The sequence below is a fragment of the Procambarus clarkii genome, chromosome 72, assembly GCF_040958095.1.
Source record: "Procambarus clarkii isolate CNS0578487 chromosome 72, FALCON_Pclarkii_2.0, whole genome shotgun sequence".
NCBI classification, from domain to species: domain Eukaryota; kingdom Metazoa; phylum Arthropoda; class Malacostraca; order Decapoda; family Cambaridae; genus Procambarus; species Procambarus clarkii.
This window is the reverse complement of record NC_091221.1, coordinates 24041144-24062801: the sequence shown is the minus strand read 5'-3', so window position 1 is coordinate 24062801 and position 21658 is coordinate 24041144. Positions and strand designations below refer to the sequence as shown.

At 39.4% G+C, this 21658-nt stretch overlaps 1 protein-coding gene across 1 annotated transcript; it reads right to left on the bottom strand.

Annotated features, from left to right (window-relative positions):
• Nucleotides 1–3849: 3849 nt before the first annotated feature.
• LOC123749774 (uncharacterized) lies at nucleotides 3850–9416 on the bottom strand. Its single transcript, XM_069312619.1, has 2 exons — nucleotides 8830–9416; nucleotides 3850–4744 (listed from the first exon to the last, which is right to left on the bottom strand). Exons 1-2 carry the CDS (start codon nucleotides 9414–9416, stop codon nucleotides 3850–3852), a joined length of 1482 nt encoding a protein of 493 aa, XP_069168720.1.
• Nucleotides 9417–21658: the final 12242 nt, after the last annotated feature.

The window sequence follows — 21658 nt, the reverse complement described above, 5'->3', positions numbered from 1 at the left end:
TTCTTAACATTATAGTTACATAGGTCTTTCAGGATCTCCTTTAGATATGTGATTGGTTGTCGGGTAATCTTGTGGAGATCCTTAATATTGTAATACTGATGCTTTTCAAATGCAGCAAACAACAACTCCATGACCTTATCTTTATCATCACGAATCGTCTTGCCTTCTGCCTTCTTCTTCTGCTCTAAATAAACATTATGTTTATGGTGTGAAATAGGCTTATAGCCGTTGAGGGGTCTGTCAATAAGCTTTACCGTATGAAGAGACTGGGCAGCTTTCTTCACAGCTTCCCTTTTCTGATTGATATAAGTCGTCCACTACAGGCTGACATTCTAGTTTGTGGATGACTTGTCCCTCAAAGGACAATTGCTGTGTCTCGGAAACTGCAGCATCCGAGCTGCTGCTGCCGAGATCTGGTTCAGAAAGAACTCCGAGTGTCATTTCTTTTAAACTATGAGAAATTACCTTGTGCTCCCGAGGAATTTTCCCGTCCTTCAAGGTGTGTTCACTAGATTTAAAGGTTATTGTCGGAGGTTTACCAAGCACCTTGGTAATCTTAAGCTTTCCAACGTCATGGCCAGCACAGTCTGCCCATTTGTCCCCCAAATATTTAGGTACCTTGACCAGCCACAGCCCACGCCTGCAATTCGTAATATCCAAGTCCATCTTAGACTGTTGGCTCATGATTGAAAACACGAGAATATATAGTTACTTGACCTCTTTATAAAACGTCTTTCCGACACGTGCTAGTGTTTCAGAAAATATCTCTAATAGGGCTGGTGAAGTTTGTCGATGTGGTGGTTGTTGTTGAATACACCTGGTGATTGGTGGTTGGGAGTGGTGTTGGTAAGGGAACACAGGTGATGGAGAGAGTGACTGCAGTGGTGGTACTGCTTGTGACCAACCTTGTAGTCTGTGAGCTAAATGAGTAATGAGCTAACCCGTTGTGGCCACCGGGGGGTTATGTTGCAGCTATCTCAGGTGACTGTTGTTGCTGGATGATGGAACTTGTTTATTTGGTCATTTCTCGATGCCGATAAATATTCAAATTGCTAAGAACATTAGAATAAAGTTAAACTGACAATACGAGGCATGTATGTTTATACATGTGCATGAGTAGACTGTTTATGAATATGAATCAAAATATTTTTAACAAGTTAAAATATACGTTTTCTGATATAAATTCACTAGAACACGCCCAGCGTAGGATAACAAAGTTAATCCTGCAAATTAGAAACTTGTCATATGAAGAAAGATTGACTAAGTAGTACAAATTTGCATTCTCTAGAACGGCCAAGAATTCGGAGTGACTTAGTAGAGGTGTGCAAGTGGATGGATGGACACATCAAACGGGATATTAATAGGGAATTAGGAACAAGAATGAAGGTAACTGCAGAAAACCTATTGGCCCATAAGAGGCAGCACCTATTTATATCTTCCCAATCCCATTAATATATAAGTCCAACGCATACTTGAAACAATCAAGGGATCCTACTTCTATCAAGATATGCGATAATTGGTTCCACAAATCAACAACCATGTTACCGAACCACTATTTTCCCAGGTATTTCCTAAATCTAAACGTAGGAAAATAAGAATAAACGTAACTGCAGATGTCCTACTGGCCCCACACAAGAAAGCTGCTATTTATAACCACCTAATCTCATTCATATATGTCTAAGAACATAAGAATAAAGGTAAGTGTTGAGATTGCGAAAGGGATCTGGGAGTTATGATTAGTAAGAATTTAAAACAAAAAGATCAATTCCTGAATGTTCGTAATAAGGCAAATAGGACACTAGGGTTTATTAATCGAAGCGTAATTAACAAGACACCTGGTGTGGTTCCTCAGCTATATCTTGCTCTGGTTAGGCCCCATTTAGATTATACAATTGAGTTTTGGTCGCCATACTATAGAATGGATATAAATTCACTTGAACGTGTCCAGCATAGAATGACTAAGTTAATTCCCCAAATTAGAAATCTTTCATATGAAGAAAGATTAACAAAGCTTAACTTGCATCACTGGAAAGGCGAAGAGTTAGGTGTGACATGATAGAGGTTTACAAGTGGGTGAATGGACAAAACAAAGGGGATATTAATAGGGTATTAAAAGTATCAACACAAGACAGAACACGAAACAATGGTTATAAATTGGATAAGTTTAGATTTAGGAAAGACTTGGGTAAATACTGGTTCAGTAACAGGGTTGTTGATTTGTGAAACCAATTGCCGCGTAACATTGTGGAGGTGGGGTCCCTCGATTGTTTCAAGCGTGGGTTGGACATGTATATCAGTGGGATTGGGTGGTTATAAATTGGAGCTGCCTCGTATGGGCCAACAGGCCTTCTGCAGTTGCCTTTGTTCTTATGTTCTTATGTTCCTATCCTTAGTGGCTTAGCACAAATCAATAGATTAGGCTATATTGAGCAACATTTAGTTGGGCTCCTGCCTAACTACAGTTAAGGTTTGGCAATAAATTTATATACCATAATAATGAGGAGTAATGGAATAGTGCTATGTATTTTGTTTGGTTTTATATAAAAGACTCTTATTTTGAGTGATGTATATATAATTAGTATGGGGTAATCTCTTCAACTCTGGCATTTGATGAGTATTTATTAATATGTTATTGACCCTAACACAAAAATAATCCACACAATTAATGGATAAATTTATGTGAGTGCTTAGTCTTATGGTTGGATATTAATGTGCGCGTCAACTCCGCGGATTTAAAACCACTATTTTCCATGGATTTAAACACAAAATGACGCACTTAATTAATTTAGAGGTGCATAGCTACACTATGCATTATATTTATTGATAATTTTTATTTATTTCCTTACCTGTATTGAGGTTTGAAACCATTTTTGCTTTTTATTCCCCTTCCCTCGCCGTTTGAAACTCATAATCACAACTGTTAAATAATTTGTTAAAAAAAAAGCAGTCATCGCACGTGGTAACTGACGCAATTGCGCGGTTATGGATTTCTAGAAAACTTCTGACATTCACCTACTTGAAATTAATGGTTAGTAAAATTAGTTTCTGGTCACAACCAATTTATGTTGTGGTGACAGGGGTTAATAATTTGGGTGTCAGGATTCCCAACATATAACACGGCAATCGAAACTAAACTGCATGATGTAAATGGGGCCTAACCAGAGCAGGATATAACTGAAGAATAACACAAGGTGTTTTATTACTAATGCTTTGATAAATAAATCCCAGTGTCCTATTTGCCTTATTTCGTCAACAGATCACTGTAAGCAGCGATTTTCCATTTTTCTTATATTCTTAGTCAAAACATTGATCTAAAATAGGTTAAGCAAGAAGAAGTTCTGTATAAGTATTTATTTTTATGATATCTATACAATGAACACGTGATATTGATACATTGAATCTGTGATATATTCAAGGTGTCATAAAAGTAAGTTAAAGGCGATGCTGCTTCTATGGTGGTGACAGTGTCGACGTTCATCACCATCAGGGGCTTAGTCACCTTTACCACCTTCACCTCAATCATTACCAGCTGCAGGGCTGGTGCCGTCACCGTCTGGACTGTGACGGAGGTCACGGGAACATCACTGACTTGGAACACGGTGTTGAGGAGGATCTGGTTGATGGGAAACACCACGATCTCATTCTGCCACATTCTGCCACTCGTCCTGATACTGCAGTCTGGAAGACGGGACAGAGCAGCGGCCGTGGCTTGCAGTAAAGGGTAGCGGATAGAGGCACAAGCACCGCAAGGTAGATCATAACCTCAGACTTGGAGTATGAGGCTAATATTTGCCTGGATCTTTCACGTTTTCTTTACCTTTGTACTGTGAAACAAAGTTTAGTATGAACCTAATCATACATTGAATTTTCCACAAGCTTGTAATGACGGTACTCGGGCTTGAGTTCCCACATATTCTTGTGAGGATTCTTAACATTATAGTTACATAGGTCTTTCAGGATCTCCTTTAGATATGTGATTGGTTGTCGGGTAATCTTGTGGAGATCCTTAATATTGTAATACTGATGCTTTTCAAATGCAGCAAACAACAACTCCATGACCTTATCTTTATCATCACGAATCGTCTTGCCTTCTGCCTTCTTCTTCTGCTCTAAATAAACATTATGTTTATGGTGTGAAATAGGCTTATAGCCGTTGAGGGGTCTGTCAAAAAGCTTTACCGTATGAAGAGACTGGGCAGCTTTCTTCACAGCTTCCCTTTTCTGATTGATATAGTAGTCGTCCACTACAGGCTGACATTCTAGTTTGTGGATGACTTGTCCCTCAAAGGACAATTGCTGTGTCTCGGAAACTGCAGCATCCGAGCTGCTGCTGCCGAGATCTGGTTCAGAAAGAACTCCGAGTGTCATTTCTTTTAAACTATGAGAAATTACCTTGTGCTCCCGAGGAATTTTCCCGTCCTTCAAGGTGTGTTCACTAGATTTAAAGGTTATTGTCGGAGGTTTACCAGGCACCTTGGTAATCTTAAGCTTTCCAACGTCATGGCCAGCACAGTCTGCCCATTTGTCCCCCAAATATTTAGGTACCTTGACCAGCCACAGCCCACGGCTGCAATTCGTAATATCCAAGTCCATCTTAGACTGTTGGCTCATGATGGAAAACACGAGAATATATAGGTACTTCACCTCTTTATAAAACGTCTTTCCGACACTTGCTAGTGTTTCAGAAAATATCTCCAATAGGGCTGGTGAAGTTTGTCGATGTGGTGGTTGTTGTTGAATACACCTGGTGATTGGTGGTTGGGAGTGGTGTTGGTAAGGGAACACAGGTGATGGAGAGAGTGACTGCAGTGGTGGTACTGCTTGTGACCAACCTTGTAGTCTGTGAGCTAAATGAGTAATGAGCTAACCCGTTGTGGCCACCGGGGGGTTATGTAGCACCTATCTCAGGTGACTGATGTTGCTGGATGATGGAACTTGTTTATTTGGTCATTTCTCGATGCCGATAAATATTCAAATTGCTAAGAACATTAGAATAAAGTTAAACTGACAATACGAGGCATGTATGTTTATACATGTGCATGAGTAGACTGTTTATGAATATGAATCAAAATATTTTTAACAAGTTAAAATATACGTTTTCTGATATAAATTCACTAGAACACGCCCAGCGTAGGATAACAAAGTTAATCCTGCAAATTAGAAACTTGTCATATGAAGAAAGATTAACTAAGTAGTATAAATTTGCATTCTCTAGAACGGCCAAGAATTCGGAGAGACTTAGTAGAGGTGTGCAAGTGGATGGACGGGACATCAAACGGGATATTAATAGGGTATTAGGAACATAAGAATGAAGGTAACTGCAGAAGGCCTATTGACCCATACTAGAATAACAAAGTTAATCCTGCATATTAGAAACTTGTCATATGAAGAAAGATTGACTAAGTAGTACTAATTTGCATTCTCTAGAAAGGCCAAGAATTCGGAGTGACTTAGTAGAGGTGTGCAAGTGGATGGATGGACACATCAAAGGGGGATATTAATAGGGAATTAGGAACAAGAATGAAGGTAACTGCAGAAAACCTATTGGCCCATAAGAGGCAGCACCTATTTATATCTTCCCAATCCCATTAATATATAAGTCCAACGCATACTTGAAACAATCAAGGGATCCTACTTCTATCAAGATATGCGATAATTGGTTCCACAAATCAACAACCATGTTACCGAACCACTATTTTCCCAGGTATTTCCTAAATCTAAACGTAGGAAAATAAGAATATCCGTAACTGCAGATGTCCTACTGGCCCCACACAAGAAAGCTGCTATTTATAACCACCTAATCTCATTCATATATATGACCACACACTTGGTCCGGGAGACATCTCCCGTCACGCAGGGTGCAGTTGCACCTCCACAGATCTCCAGTATCAGCTCTTGATACTGGTAATGGCTCAAAAGGGCCACCACTTACGGGCTATTCACGCCCGTGCCACTTTTTGGATGGTTTAATCGTCATCTTGGACACATTCATGGGAGACATCTCCCGTCATGCAGAGTGCACTTGCACCTCCACAGATCTCCAGTATCAGCTCTTGATACTGGTGATGGCTCGAAAGGGCCACCTCTTACGAGCTATTCATGCCCGTGCCACCTTTTGGGTGGCTTCATCTTCATCTTCTTCATCTGTTTAAAACACGGGAGACATCTCCCGTCACGCTGGGTGCAGTCGCACCTCCACAGATCTCCAGTATCATCTATTGATACTGGTGATGGCTCAAAAGGGCTACCACTTACCAATTCATGCCCGTGCCACCTATTGGGTGGCTTCATCTTCATCTTAAACACATTCACAAGGGAGACATCTCCCATCATGCAGGGTGCATTCGCACCTCCACAGATCTCCAGTATCAGCTCTTGATACTGGTAAATGGCTTATAAAGGCCACCACTTACGGGCTATTCATGCCCGTGCCACCTTTTGGGTGGCTTAATCTTCATCATCATCATCATCATTCATATATGTCTAAGAACATAAGAATAAAGGTAAATGTTGAGATTGCGAAGTCGGATTGCGAAAGGGATCTGGGAGTTATGATTAGTAAGAATTTAAAACAAAAAGATCAATGCCTGAATGTTCGTAATAAGGCAAATAGGACACTAGGGTTTATTAATCGAAGCGTAATTAACAAGACACCTGGTGTGGTTCCTCAGCTATATCTTGCTCTGGTTAGGCCCCATTTAGATTATACAGATGAGTTTTGGTCGCCATACTATAGAATGGATATAAATTCACTTGAACGTGTCCAGCATAGAATGACTAAGTTAATTCCCCAAATTAGAAATCTTTCATATGAAGAAAGATTAACAAAGCTTAACTTGCATCACTGGAAAGGCGAAAAGTTAGGTGTGACATGATAGAGGTTTACAAGTGGGTGAATGGACAAAACAAAGGGGATATTAATAGGGTATTAAAAGTATCAACACAAGACAGAACACGAAACAATGGTTATAAATTGGATAAGTTTAGATTTAGGAAAGACTTGGGTAAATACTGGTTCAGTAACAGGGTTGTTGATTTGTGAAACCAATTGCCGCGTAACATTGTGGAGGTGGGGTCCCTCGATTGTTTCAAGCGCGGGTTGGACATGTATATGAGTGGGATTGGGTGGTTATAAATAGGAGCTGCCTCGTGTGGGCCAACAGGCCTTCTGCAGTTGCCTTTGTTCTTATGTTCCTATCCTTAGTGGCTTAGCACAAATCAATAGATTAGGCTAGATTGAGCAACATTTAGTTGGGCTCCTGCCTAACTACAGTTAAGGTTTGGCAATAAATTTATATACCATAATAATGAGGAGTAATGGAATAGTGCTATGTATTTTGTTTGGTTTTATATAAAAGACTCTTATTTTGAGTGATGTATATATAATTAGTATGGGGTAATCTCTTCAACTCTGGTATTTGATGAGTATTTATTAATATGTTATTGACCCTAACACAAAAATAATCCACACAATTAATGGATAAATTTATGTGAGTGCTTAGTCTTATGGTTGGATATTAATGTGCGCGTCAACTCCGCGGATTTAAAACCACTATTTTCCATGGATTTAAACACAAAATGACGCACTTAATTAATTTAGAGGTGCATAGCTACACTATGCATTATATTTATTGATAATTTTTATTTATTTCCTTACCTGTATTGAGGTTTGAAACCATTTTTGCTTTTTATTCCCCTTCCCTCGCCGTTTGAAACTCATAATCACAACTGTTAAATAATTTGTTAAAAAAAAGCAGTCATCGCACGTGGTAACTGACGCAATTGCGCGGTTATGGATTTCTAGAAAACTTCTGACATTCACCTACTTGAAATTAATGGTTAGTAAAATTAGTTTCTGGTCACAACCAATTTATGTTGTGGTGACAGGGGTTAATAATTTGGGTGTCAGGATTCCCAACATATAACACGGCAATCGAAACTAAACTGCATGATGTAAATGGGGCCTAACCAGAGCAGGATATAACTGAAGAATAACACAAGGTGTTTTATTACTAATGCTTTGATAAATAAATCCCAGTGTCCTATTTGCCTTATTTCGTCAACAGATCACTGTAAGCAGCGATTTTCCATTTTTCTTATATTCTTAGTCAAAACATTGATCTAAAATAGGTTAAGCAAGAAGAAGTTCTGTATAAGTATTTATTTTTATGATATCTATACAATGAACCCGTGATATTGATACATTGAATCTGTGATATATTCAAGGTGTCATAAAAGTAAGTTAAAGGCGATGCTGCTTCTATGGTGGTGACAGTGTCGACGTTCATCACCATCAGGGGCTTAGTCACCTCTACCACCTTCACCTCAATCATTACCAGCTGCAGGGCTGGTGCCGTCACCGTCTGGACTGTGACGGAGGTCACGGGAACATCACTGACTTGGAACACGGTGTTGAGGAGGATCTGGTTGATGGGAAACACCACGATCTCTGTGACATTCTGCCACTCGTCCTGATACTGCACAGTCTGGAAGACGGGACAGAGCAGCGGCCGTGGCTTGCAGTAAAGGGTAGCGGATAGAGGCACAAGCACCGCAAGGTAGATCATAACCTCAGACTTGGAGTATGAGGCTAATATTTGCCTGGATCTTTCACGTTTTCTTTACCTTTGTACTGTGAAACAAAGTTTAGTATGAACCTAATCATACATTGAATTTTCCACAAACTTGTAATGACGGTACTCGGGCTTGAGTTCCCACATATTCTTGTGAGGATTCTTAACATTATAGTTACATAGGTCTTTCAGGATCTCCTTTAGATATGTGATTGGTTGTCGGGTAATCATGTGGAGATCCTTAATATTGTAATACTGATGCTTTTCAAATGCAGCAAACAACAACTCCATGACCTTATCTTTATCATCACGAATCGTCTTGCCTTCTGCCTTCTTCTGCTCTAAATAAACATTATGTTTATGGTGTGAAATAGGCTTATAGCCGTTGAGGGGTCTGTCAATAAGCTTTACCGTATGAAGAGACTGGGCAGCTTTCTTCACAGCTTCCCTTTTCTGATTGATATAGTAGTCGTCCACTACAGGCTGACATTCTAGTTTGTGGATGACTTGTCCCTCAAAGGACAATTGCTGTGTCTCGGAAACTGCAGCATCCGAGCTGCTGCTGCCGAGATCTGGTTCAGAAAGAACTCCGAGTGTCATTTCTTTTAAACTATGAGAAATTACCTTGTGCTCCCGAGGAATTTTCCCGTCCTTCAAGGTGTGTTCACTAGATTTAAAGGTTATTGTCGGAGGTTTACCAGGCACCTTGGTAATCTTAAGCTTTCCAACGTCATGGCCAGCACAGTCTGCCCATTTGTCCCCCAAATATTTAGGTACCTTGACCAGCCACAGCCCACGGCTGCAATTCGTAATATCCAAGTCCATCTTAGACTGTTGGCTCATGATGGAAAACACGAGAACATATAGTTACTTGACCTCTTTATAAAACGTCTTTCCGACACTTGCTAGTGTTTCAGAAAATATCTCCAATAGGGCTGGTGAAGTTTGTCGATGTGGTGGTTGTTGTTGAATACACCTGGTGATTGGTGGTTGGGAGTGGTGTTGGTAAGGGAACACAGGTGATGGAGAGAGTGACTGCAGTGGTGGTACTGCTTGTGACCAACCTTGTAGTCTGTGAGCTAAATGAGTAATGAGCTAACCCGTTGTGGCCACCGGGGGGTTATGTAGCAGCTATCTCAGGTGACTGATGTTGCTGGATGATGGAACTTGTTTATTTGGTCATTTCTCGATGCCGATAAATATTCAAATTGCTAAGAAAATTAGAATAAAGTTAAACTGACAATACGAGGCATGTATGTTTATACATGTGCATGAGTAGACTGTTTATGAATATGAATCAAAATATTTTTAACAAGTTAAAATATACGTTTTCTGATATAAATTCACTAGAACACGCCCAGCGTAGGATAACAAAGTTAATCCTGCAAATTAGAAACTTGTCATATGAAGAAAGATTAACTAAGTAGTATAAATTTGCATTCTCTAGAACGGCCAAGAATTCGGAGAACATAAGAACATAAGAACAAAGGTAGCTGCAGAAGGCCTATTGGCCCATACGAGGCAGCTCCTATTCTATAACCACCCAATCCCACTCATATACTTGTCCAACCCGTGCTTGAAACAATCGAGGGACCCCACCTCCACAATGTTACGCGGCAATTGGTTCCATAAATCAACAACCCTGTTACTGAACCAGTATTTACCCAAGTCTTTCCTAAATCTAAACTTATCCAATTTATATCCATTGTTTCGTGTTCTGTCCTGTGTTGATACTTTTAATACCCTATTAATATCCCCCCGGTTATGTCCATTCATCCACTTGTAAACCTCTATCATGTCACCCCTAACTCTTCGCCTTTCCAGTGAATGCAACTTAAGCTTTGTTAATCTTTCTTCATATGAAAGATTTCTAATTTGGGGAATTAACTTAGTCATCCTACGCTGGACACGTTCAAGTGAATTTATATCCATTCTATAATATGGCGACCAAAACTGAACTGCATAATCTAAATGGGGCCTAACTAGAGCAAGATATAGCTTGAGAACCACACCAGGTGTCTTGTTACTAACGCTGCGATTAATAAATCCAAGTGTCCGATTTGCCTTATTACGAACATTTATGCATTGATCCTTTTGTTTTAAATTCTTACTAATCATAACTCCCAGATCCCTTTCGCAATCCGACTTCGCAATCACAACACCATCTAGCTCGTATCTTGTAACTCTATCATCATTACCTAACCTCAGAACTTTACATTTATCAGCATTAAACTGCATCTGCCAATCCTTTGACCATTTCAAAACCCTATCTAGATCAACTTGAAGTGATAGTGAGTCCTCCTCCGAATTAATTTCCCTACCGATTTTCGTATCATCGGCAAATTTGCAAATGTTGCTACTCAAACCTGAATCTAAATCATTTATATATATTATAAACAACAGAGGTCCCAGGACAGAGCCTTGAGGCACTCCACTTACAACATTTTCCCACTCTGACTTGATTCCATTTATACTAACTCTCTGTTTCCTTTGGTATAGCCATGCCCTAATCCAGCTTAATATAGCACCCCCAATACCATGAGACTCTATCTTTTTAATCAGTCTTTCATGTGGCACTGTATCAAAAGCTTTGCTAAAGTCAAGGTATACAACATCGCAATCCTTACCACTATCAACTGCCTCAACAATGCTAGAATAAAAAGATAACAAATTTGTTAAACATGAACGGCCATTTATAAAACCATGTTGCGACTCAATTATTAATTTATGTTTTTCAAGATGAAGACGAATTTTATTTGCTATTATAGATTCGAGTAACTTTCCCACAATAGACGTTAGGCTAATTGGTCGATAGTTAGACGCAAGTGATCTATCTCCTTTCTTAAAAACTGGTATCACATTAGCAACTTTCCAAAACTCTGGCACTCTGCCTGACTCTATTGATTTATTAAATATGGTTGACAGTGGGTCACAAAGCTCCTCTTTGCATTCTTTAAGCACCCTAGCAAACACTTCATCCGGCCCTGGGGATTTGTTTGGTTTGAGTTTTACTATTTGTTTAAGAACATCCTCCCTGGTAACTGCTAAACTCGTCAACCTGTCCTCGTCCCCACCCACATAGACTTGTTCGGCTGAAGGCATATTGTTAAGTTCCTCTTTAGTAAATACAGATACAAAATATTTATTAAAAATACTACTCATCTCTTCATCACTATCTGTTATTTGACCTGTCTCAGTTTTTAATGGACCTATCCTTTCCCTAGTCTTAGTACGATATAACTGAAAAAACCCTTTAGGATTTGTCTTTGCTTGCCCTGCTATGCGAACTTCATAGTTTCTTTTTGCTTTCCTTATCTCTTTTTTAACATTTCTAACCAGTTGTACGAATTCCTGTTCTAAAGTGACCTCCCCATTTTTAATCCTTTTGTACCAAGCTCTCTTTTTACCTATAAGGTTCTTCAAATTCTTTGTTATCCACTTTGGGTCATTAGTATTCGATCTATTTAATTTGTATGGTATATTACGTTCCTGTGCTTTGTTTAGAATATTCTTAAATAAGTTATATATTGAATCCACATCGAAATCCCCATTTAAGTCACCTATCGCTGGGTTCATGTCTCGCTCCAAGACCGGCCCACACCCCATACCCAGGACTTTCCAATCAATTTGACCCAAAAAATTTCTTAGGCTATTAAAATCAGCTTTTCGAAAATCTGGCACTTTAACAGAATTTTCTCCTACTGGTCTATTCCATTCTATGCTAAATCTGATTTCTTTGTGATCACTGCTCCCTAGCTCACTCCCTATTTCGATGTCATTAATTTGCGTTTCCCTGTTAGTTAACACTAAATCTAAAATATTATTTTCCCGTGTTGGTTCCTTAATGTGTTGCGTAAGAAAGCAATCGTCAATTAATTCTAGAAAATCTTCTGCTTCACTATTCCCTGTTTTGTTCAACCAGTTTATTCCGCTAAAATTAAAGTCACCCATGACATAAATACTGTTAGATCTAGATGCTCTAGATATTTCATCCCATAGATGCTTTGCTTCCATTCTGTCTAAATTTGGTGGCCTATATATTACTCCTATTATAATATTATTAGCTTTTTCGTTTAATTCAATCCAAATAGTTTCTGTGTGTGGCTCTGTTTTGATTCCCTCTTTGAGACTACATTTCAAATTGTCCCTAACATATATGGCTACTCCACCTCCTCGTCTAATATATCTATCTGTGTGAAATAGTTTAAATCCATATATTTGATATTCAGCTAGAACATAAGAACATAAGAACAAAGGTAACTGCAGAAGGCCTATTGGCCCATACGAGGCAGCTCCTATTCTATAACCACCCAATCCCACTCATATACTTGTCCAACCCGTGCTTGAAACAATCGAGGGACCCCACCTCCACAATGTTACGCGGCAATTGGTTCCACAAATCAACAACCCTGTTACTGAACCAGTATTTACCCAAGTCTTTCCTAAATCTAAACTTATCCAATTTATATCCATTGTTTCGTGTTCTGTCCTGAGTTGATACTTTTAATACCCTATTAATATCCCCCCGGTTATGTCCATTCATCCACTTGTAAACCTCTATCATGTCACCCCTAACTCTTCGCCTTTCCAGTGAATGCAACTTAAGCTTTGTTAATCTTTCTTCATATGAAAGATTTCTAATTTGGGGAATTAACTTAGTCATCCTACGCTGGACACGTTCAAGTGAATTTATATCCATTCTATAATATGGCGACCAAAACTGAACTGCATAATCTAAATGGGGCCTAACTAGAGCAAGATATAGCTTGAGAACCACACCAGGTGTCTTGTTACTAACGCTGCGATTAATAAATCCAAGTGTCCGATTTGCCTTATTACGAACATTTATGCATTGATCCTTTTGTTTTAAATTCTTACTAATCATAACTCCCAGATCCCTTTCGCAATCCGACTTCGCAATCACAACACCATCTAGCTCGTATCTTGTAACTCTATCATCATTACCTAACCTCAGAACTTTACATTTATCAGCATTAAACTGCATCTGCCAATCCTTTGACCATTTCAAAACCCTATCTAGATCAACTTGAAGTGATAGTGAGTCCTCCTCCGAATTAATTTCCCTACCGATTTTCGTATCATCGGCAAATTTGCAAATGTTGCTACTCAAACCTGAATCTAAATCATTTATATATATTATAAACAACAGAGGTCCCAGGACAGAGCCTTGAGGCACTCCACTTACAACATTTTCCCACTCTGACTTGATTCCATTTATACTAACTCTCTGTTTCCTTTGGTATAGCCATGCCCTAATCCAGCTTAATATAGCACCCCCAATACCATGAGACTCTATTTTTTTAATCAGTCTTTCATGTGGCACTGTATCAAAAGCTTTGCTAAAGTCAAGGTATACAACATCGCAATCCTTACCACTATCAACTGCCTCAACAATGCTAGAATAAAAAGATAACAAATTTGTTAAACATGAACGGCCATTTATAAAACCATGTTGCGACTCAATTATTAATTTATGTTTTTCAAGATGAAGACGAATTTTATTTGCTATTATAGATTCGAGTAACTTTCCCACAATAGACGTTAGGCTAATTGGTCGATAGTTAGACGCAAGTGATCTATCTCCTTTCTTAAAAACTGGTATCACATTAGCAACTTTCCAAAACTCTGGCACTCTGCCTGACTCTATTGATTTATTAAATATGGTTGACAGTGGGTCACAAAGCTCCTCTTTGCATTCTTTAAGCACCCTGGCAAACACTTCATCGGGCCCTGGGGATTTGTTTGGTTTGAGTTTTACTATTTGTTTAAGAACATCCTCCCTGGTAACTGCTAAACTCGTCAACCTGTCCTCGTCCCCACCCACATAGACTTGTTCGGCTGAAGGCATATTGTTAAGTTCCTCTTTAGTAAATACAGATACAAAATATTTATTAAAAATACTACTCATCTCTTCATCACTATCTGTTATTTGACCTGTCTCAGTTTTTAATGGACCTATCCTTTCCCTAGTCTTAGTACGATATAACTGAAAAAACCCTTTAGGATTTGTCTTTGCTTGCCCTGCTATGCGAACTTCATAGTTTCTTTTTGCTTTCCTTATCTCTTTTTTAACATTTCTAACCAGTTGTACGAATTCCTGCTCTAAAGTGACCTCCCCATTTTTAATCCTTTTGTACCAAGCTCTCTTTTTACCTATAAGGTTCTTCAAATTCTTTGTTATCCACTTTGGGTCATTAGTATTCGATCTATTCAGTTTGTATGGTATACTACGTTCCTGTGCTTTGTTTAGAATATTCTTAAATAAGTTATATATTGAATCCACATCGAAATCCCCATTTAAGTCACCTATCGCTGGGTTCATGTCTCGCTCCAAGACCGGCCCACACCCCATACCCAAGACTTTCCAATCAATTTGACCCAAAAAATTTCTTAGGCTATTAAAATCAGCTTTTCGAAAATCTGGCACTTTAACAGAATTTTCTCCTACTGGTCTATTCCATTCTATGCTAAATCTGATTTCTTTGTGATCACTGCTCCCTAGCTCACTCCCTATTTCGATGTCATTAATTTGCGTTTCCCTGTTAGTTAATACTAAATCTAAAATATTATTTTCCCGTGTTGGTTCCTTAATGTGTTGCGTAAGAAAGCAATCGTCAATTAATTCTAGAAAATCTTCTGCTTCACTATTCCCTGTTTGCTTCCCTGAGCTAATAGTTCTCTATTTTCTACATTCATCCACGTTTCGGTAAGTGCAATAATATCTATTTTTTCTGTGCAGACAAGAGCATTTAATTCGTTAATTTTATTTCTTAGACTTCTACTGTTAGTGTAATATACCCTAAGTGAATTGTTATTTTGCGGACCTTCTCTTTCCCTGATCGTTTTGCCAATTCCTTTCTCCCACAAACACATACTTTTATTACCTCCTTCCTCCAAATCAATTCCCATACCTCTATCTACTAACAGTTTAAACCCAAACAAACACCTCTAACCACTTCTTCTAACGAGTTCGCAACAGCAACAACCCCAGCTCTCGATAGATGCACCCTATCACGAGCATACATTTCATTTCTTCCATAGAAGTGTTCCCAGTTGTCTATGAAAGATATTGCATTTGATTTGCAATATCTTTCCAGCCGGCAATTGACACCAAGTGCCCTCGATATCCATTCATTTCCCACTCCCTTTCTTGGAAGAATGCCACATATGATCGGGATTCCTCCCTTGCTCCTAACTAACTCTATGGCTGTTTTATACCTCTGGATCAGTTCCTCACTCCTAACTCGACCAACATCATTTCCTCCCACGCTAATGCAAATAATGGGATTGTTCCCATTACCAGCCATAATATCATTCATGTTGTTTATAATATCACCAATGCCAGCTCCGGGATAGCAAACCCTTAACCTGTTCCCCCTATCTCTAGCACAAAACGTTCTATCCAAATACCTTATCTGGGAATCTCCCACAACTAATGTTTGCTTAGGTACTTCCTTTACTTTCTGAGGGGCCTGCGCTTCCTTTCTCTTCGTTGCTTTCCCTTTTGCGCGATCCACAGTCTCACCACAGCACTCGTCCTCCAAAACGTCAAATGAATTAGAAGTTGCTATGGCGTTTGAAGGCGGCTTTATCAAAGTCTTCTTAAGGCCCCTGTCTTTAACAACTCTCCAAGACGAGGTCCCTTTACTGCTGGTCTCCTCCTTCGTTACTTCTCGTTGTTCTTTCAGCTGACGCACCTCCTCCCGCAGAAAGTCCAACATTTAAGAGAGACTTAGTAGAGGTGTGCAAGTGGATGGACGGGACATCAAACGGGATATTAATAGGGTATTAGGAACATAAGAATGAAGGTAACTGCAGAAGGCCTATTGGCCCATACTAGAATAACAAAGTTAATCCTGCATATTAGAAACATGTCATATGAAGAAAGATTGACTAAGTAGTACTAATTTGCATTCTCTAGAAAGGCCAAGAATTCGGAGTGACTTAGTAGAGGTGTGCAAGTGGATGGATGGACTCATCAAAGGGGGATATTAATAGGGAATTAGGAACAAGAATGAAGGTAACTGCAGAAAACCTATTGGCCCATAAGAGGCAGCACCTATTTATATCTTCCCAATCCCATTAATATATAAGTCCAACGCATACTTGAAACAATCAAGGGATCCTACTTCTATCAAGATATGCGATAATTGGTTCCACAAATCAACAACCATGTTACCGAACCACTATTTTCCCAGGTATTTCCTAAATCTAAACGTAGGAAAATAAGAATATCCGTAACTGCAGATGTCCTACTGGCCCCACACAAGAAAGCTGCTATTTATAACCACCTAATCTCATTCATATATATGACCACACACTTGGTCCGGGAGACATCTCCCGTCACGCAGGGTGCAGTTGCACCTCCACAGATCTCCAGTATCAGCTCTTGATACTGGTAATGGCTCAAAAGGGCCACCACTTACGGGCTATTCACGCCCGTGCCACTTTTTGGATGGTTTAATTGTCATCTTGGACACATTCATGGGAGACATCTCCCGTCATGCAGAGTGCACTTGCACCTCCACAGATCTCCAGTATCAGCTCTTGATGCTGGTGATGGCTCGAAAGGGCCACCACTTACGAGCTATTCATGCCCGTGCCACCTTTTGGGTGGCTTCATCTTCATCTTCTTCATCTGTTTAAAACACGGGAGACATCTCCCGTCACGCTGGGTGCAGTCGCACCTCCACAGATCTCCAGTATCATCTATTGATACTGGTGATGGCTCAAAAGGGCTACCACTTACCAATTCATGCCCGTGCCACCTATTGGGTGGCTTCATCTTCATCTTAAACACATTCACAAGGGAGACATCTCCCATCATGCAGGGTGCATTCGCACCTCCACAGATCTCCAGTATCAGCTCTTGATACTGGTAAATGGCTTATAAAGGCCACCACTTACGGGCTATTCATGCCCGTGCCACCTTTTGGGTGGCTTAATCTTCATCATCATCATCATCATTCATATATGTCTAAGAACATAAGAATAAAGGTAAATGTTGAGATTGCGAAGTCGGATTGCGAAAGGGATCTGGGAGTTATGATTAGTAAGAATTTAAAACAAAAAGATCAATGCCTGAATGTTCATAATAAGGCAAATAGGACACTAGGGTTTATTAATCGAAGCGTAATTAACAAGACACCTGGTGTGGTTCCTCAGCTATATCTTGCTCTGGTTAGGCCCCATTTAGATTATACAGATGAGTTTTGGTCGCCATACTATAGAATGGATATAAATTCACTTGAACGTGTCCAGCATAGAATGACTAAGTTAATTCCCCAAATTAGAAATCTTTCATATGAAGAAAGATTAACAAAGCTTAACTTGCATCACTGGAAAGGCGAAGAGTTAGGTGTGACATGATAGAGGTTTACAAGTGGGTGAATGGACAAAACAAAGGGGATATTAATAGGGTATTAAAAGTATCAACACAAGACAGAACACGAAACAATGGTTATAAATTGGATAAGTTTAGATTTAGGAAAGACTTGGGTAAATACTGGTTCAGTAACAGGGTTGTTGATTTGTGAAACCAATTGCCGCGTAACATTGTGGAGGTGGGGTCCCTCGATTGTTTCAAGCGCGGGTTGGACATGTATATGAGTGGGATTGGGTGGTTATAAATAGGAGCTGCCTCGTGTGGGCCAACAGGCCTTCTGCAGTTGCTTTTGTTCTTATGTTCCTATCCTTAGTGGCTTAGCACAAATCAATAGATTAGGCTAGATTGAGCAACATTTAGTTGGGCTCCTGCCTAACTACAGTTAAGGTTTGGCAATAAATTTATATACCATAATAATGAGGAGTAATGGAATAGTGCTATGTATTTTGTTTGGTTTTATATAAAAGACTCTTATTTTGAGTGATGTATATATAATTAGTATGGGGTAATCTCTTCAACTCTGGTATTTGATGAGTATTTATTAATATGTTATTGACCCTAACACGAAAATAATCCACACAATTAATGGATAAATTTACGTGAGTGCTTAGTCTTATGGTTGGATATTAATGTGCGCGTCAACTCCGCGGATTTAAAACCACTATTTTCCATGGATTTAAACACAAAATGACGCACTTAATTAATTTAGAGGTGCATAGCTACACTATGCATTATATTTATTGATAATTTTTATTTATTTCCTTACCTGTATTGAGGTTTGAAACCATTTTTGCTTTTTATTCCCCTTCCCTCGCCGTTTGAAACTCATAATCACAACTGTTAAATAATTTGTTAAAAAAAAGCAGTCATCGCACGTGGTAACTGACGCAATTGCGCGGTTATGGATTTCTAGAAAACTTTTGACATTCACCTACCTGAAATTAATGGTTAGTAAAATTAGTTTCTGGTCACAACCAATTTATGTTGTGGTGACAGGGGTTAATAATTTGGGTGTCAGGATTCCCAACATATAACACGGCAATCGAAACTAAACTGCATGATGTAAATGGGGCCTAACCAGAGCAGGATATAACTGAAGAATAACACAAGGTGTTTTATTACTAATGCTTTGATAAATAAATCCCAGTGTCCTATTTGCCTTATTTCGTCAACAGATCACTGTAAGCAGCGATTTTCCATTTTTCTTATATTCTTAGTCAAAACATTGATCTAAAATAGGTTAAGCAAGAAGAAGTTCTGTATAAGTATTTATTTTTATGATATCTATACAATGAACACGTGATATTGATACATTGAATCTGTGATATATTCAAGGTGTCATAAAAGTAAGTTAAAGGCGATGCTGCTTCTATGGTGGTGACAGTGTCGACGTTCATCACCATCAGGGGCTTAGTCACCTCCACCACCTTCACCTCAATCATTACCAGCTGCAGGGCTGGTGCCGTCACCGTCTGGACTGTGACGGAGGTCACGGGAACATCACTGACTTGGAACACGGTGTTGAGGAGGATCTGGTTGATGGGAAACACCACGATCTCTGTGACATTCTGCCACTCGTCCTGATACTGCACAGTCTGGAAGACGGGACAGAGCAGCGGCCGTGGCTTGCAGTAAAGGGTAGCGGATTATGATCTACCTTGCACAAGCACCGCAAGGTAGATCATAACCTCAGACTTGGAGTATGAGGCTAATATTTGCCTGGATCTTTCACGTTTTCTTTACCTTTGTACTGTGAAACAAAGTTTAGTATGAACCTAATCATACATTGAATTTTCCACAGCCTTTTCGGCAAGCTTGTAATGACGGTACTCGGGCTTGAGTTCCCACATATTCTTGTGAGGATTCTTAACATTATAGTTACATAGGTCTTTCAGGATCTCCTTTAGATATGTGATTGGTTGTCGGGTAATCTTGTGGAGATCCTTAATATTGTAATACTGATGCTTTTCAAATGCAGAAAACAACAACTCCATGACCTTATCTTTATCATCACGAATCGTCTTGCCTTCTGCCTTCTTCTTCTGCTCTAAATAAACATTATGTTTATGGTGTGAAATAGGCTTATAGCCGTTGAGGGGTCTGTCAATAAGCTTTACCGTATGAAGAGACTGGGCAGCTTTCTTCACAGCTTCCCTTTTCTGATTCATATAGTAGTCGTCCACTACAGGCTGACATTCTAGTTTGTGGATGACTTGTCCCTCAAAGGACAATTGCTGTGTCTCGGAAACTGCAGCATCCGAGCTGCTGCTACCGAGATCTGGTTCAGAAAGAACTCCGAGTGTCATTTCTTTTAAACTATGAGAAATTACCTTTTTGCTCCCGAGGAATTTTCCCGTCCTTCAAGGTGTGTTCACTAGATTTAAAGGTTATTGTCGGAGGTTTACCAGGCACCTTGGTAATCTTAAGCTTTCCAACGTCATGGCCAGCACAGTCTGCCCATTTGTCCCCCAAATATTTAGGTACCTTGACCAGCCACAGCCCACGGCTGCAATTCGTAATATCCAAGTCCATCTTAGACTGTTGGCTCATGATGGAAAATACGAGAATATATAGTTACTTGACCTCTTTATAAAACGTCTTTCCGACACGTGCTAGTGTTTCAGAAAATATCTCTAATAGGGCTGGTGAAGTTTGTCGATGTGGTAGTTGTTGTTGAATTCACCTGGTGATTGGTGGTTGGGAGGGGTGTTGGTAAGGGAACACAGGTGATGGAGAGAGTGACTGCAGTGGTGGTACTGCTTGTGACCAACCTTGTAGTCTGTGAGCTAAATGAGTAATGAGCTAACCCGTTGTGGCCACCGGGGGGTTATGTAGCAGCTATCTCAGGTGACTGATGTTGCTGGATGATGGAACTTGTTTATTTGATCATTTCTCGATGCCGATAAATATTCAAATTCCTAAGAACATTAGAATAAAGTTAAACTGACAATACGAGGCATGTATGTTTATGCATGAGTAGACTGTTTATGAATATGAATCAAAATATTTTTAACAAGTTAAAATATACGTTTTCTGATATAAATTCACTAGAACACGCCCAGCGTAGGATAACAAAGTTAATCCTGCAAATTAGAAACTTGTCATATGAAGAAAGATTAACTAAGTAGTACAAATTTGCATTCTCTAGAACGGCCAAGAATTCGGAGTGACTTAGTAGAGGTGTGCAAGTGGATGGATGGACACATCAAACGGGATATTAATAGGGAATTAGGAACAAGAATGAAGGTAACTGCAGAAAGCCTATTGGCCCATACGAGGCAGCACCTATTTATATCTTCCCAATCCCATAAATATATAAGTCCAACGCATACTTGAAACAATCAAGGGATCCTACTTCTATCAAAATATGCGATAATTGGTTCAACAAACCAACAACCATGTTACCGAACCACTATTTTCCCAGGTATTTCCTAAATCTAAACGTAGGAAAATAAGAATAAACGTAACTGCAGATGTCCTACTGGCCCCACACAAGAAAGCTGCTATTTATAACCACCTAATCTCATTCATATATGTCTAAGAACATAAGAATAAAGGTAAGTGTTGAGATTGCGAAGTCGGATTGCGAAAGGGATCTGGGAGTTATGATTAGTAAGAATTTAAAACAAAAAGATCAATGCCTGAATGTTCGTAATAAGGCAAATAGGACACTAGGATT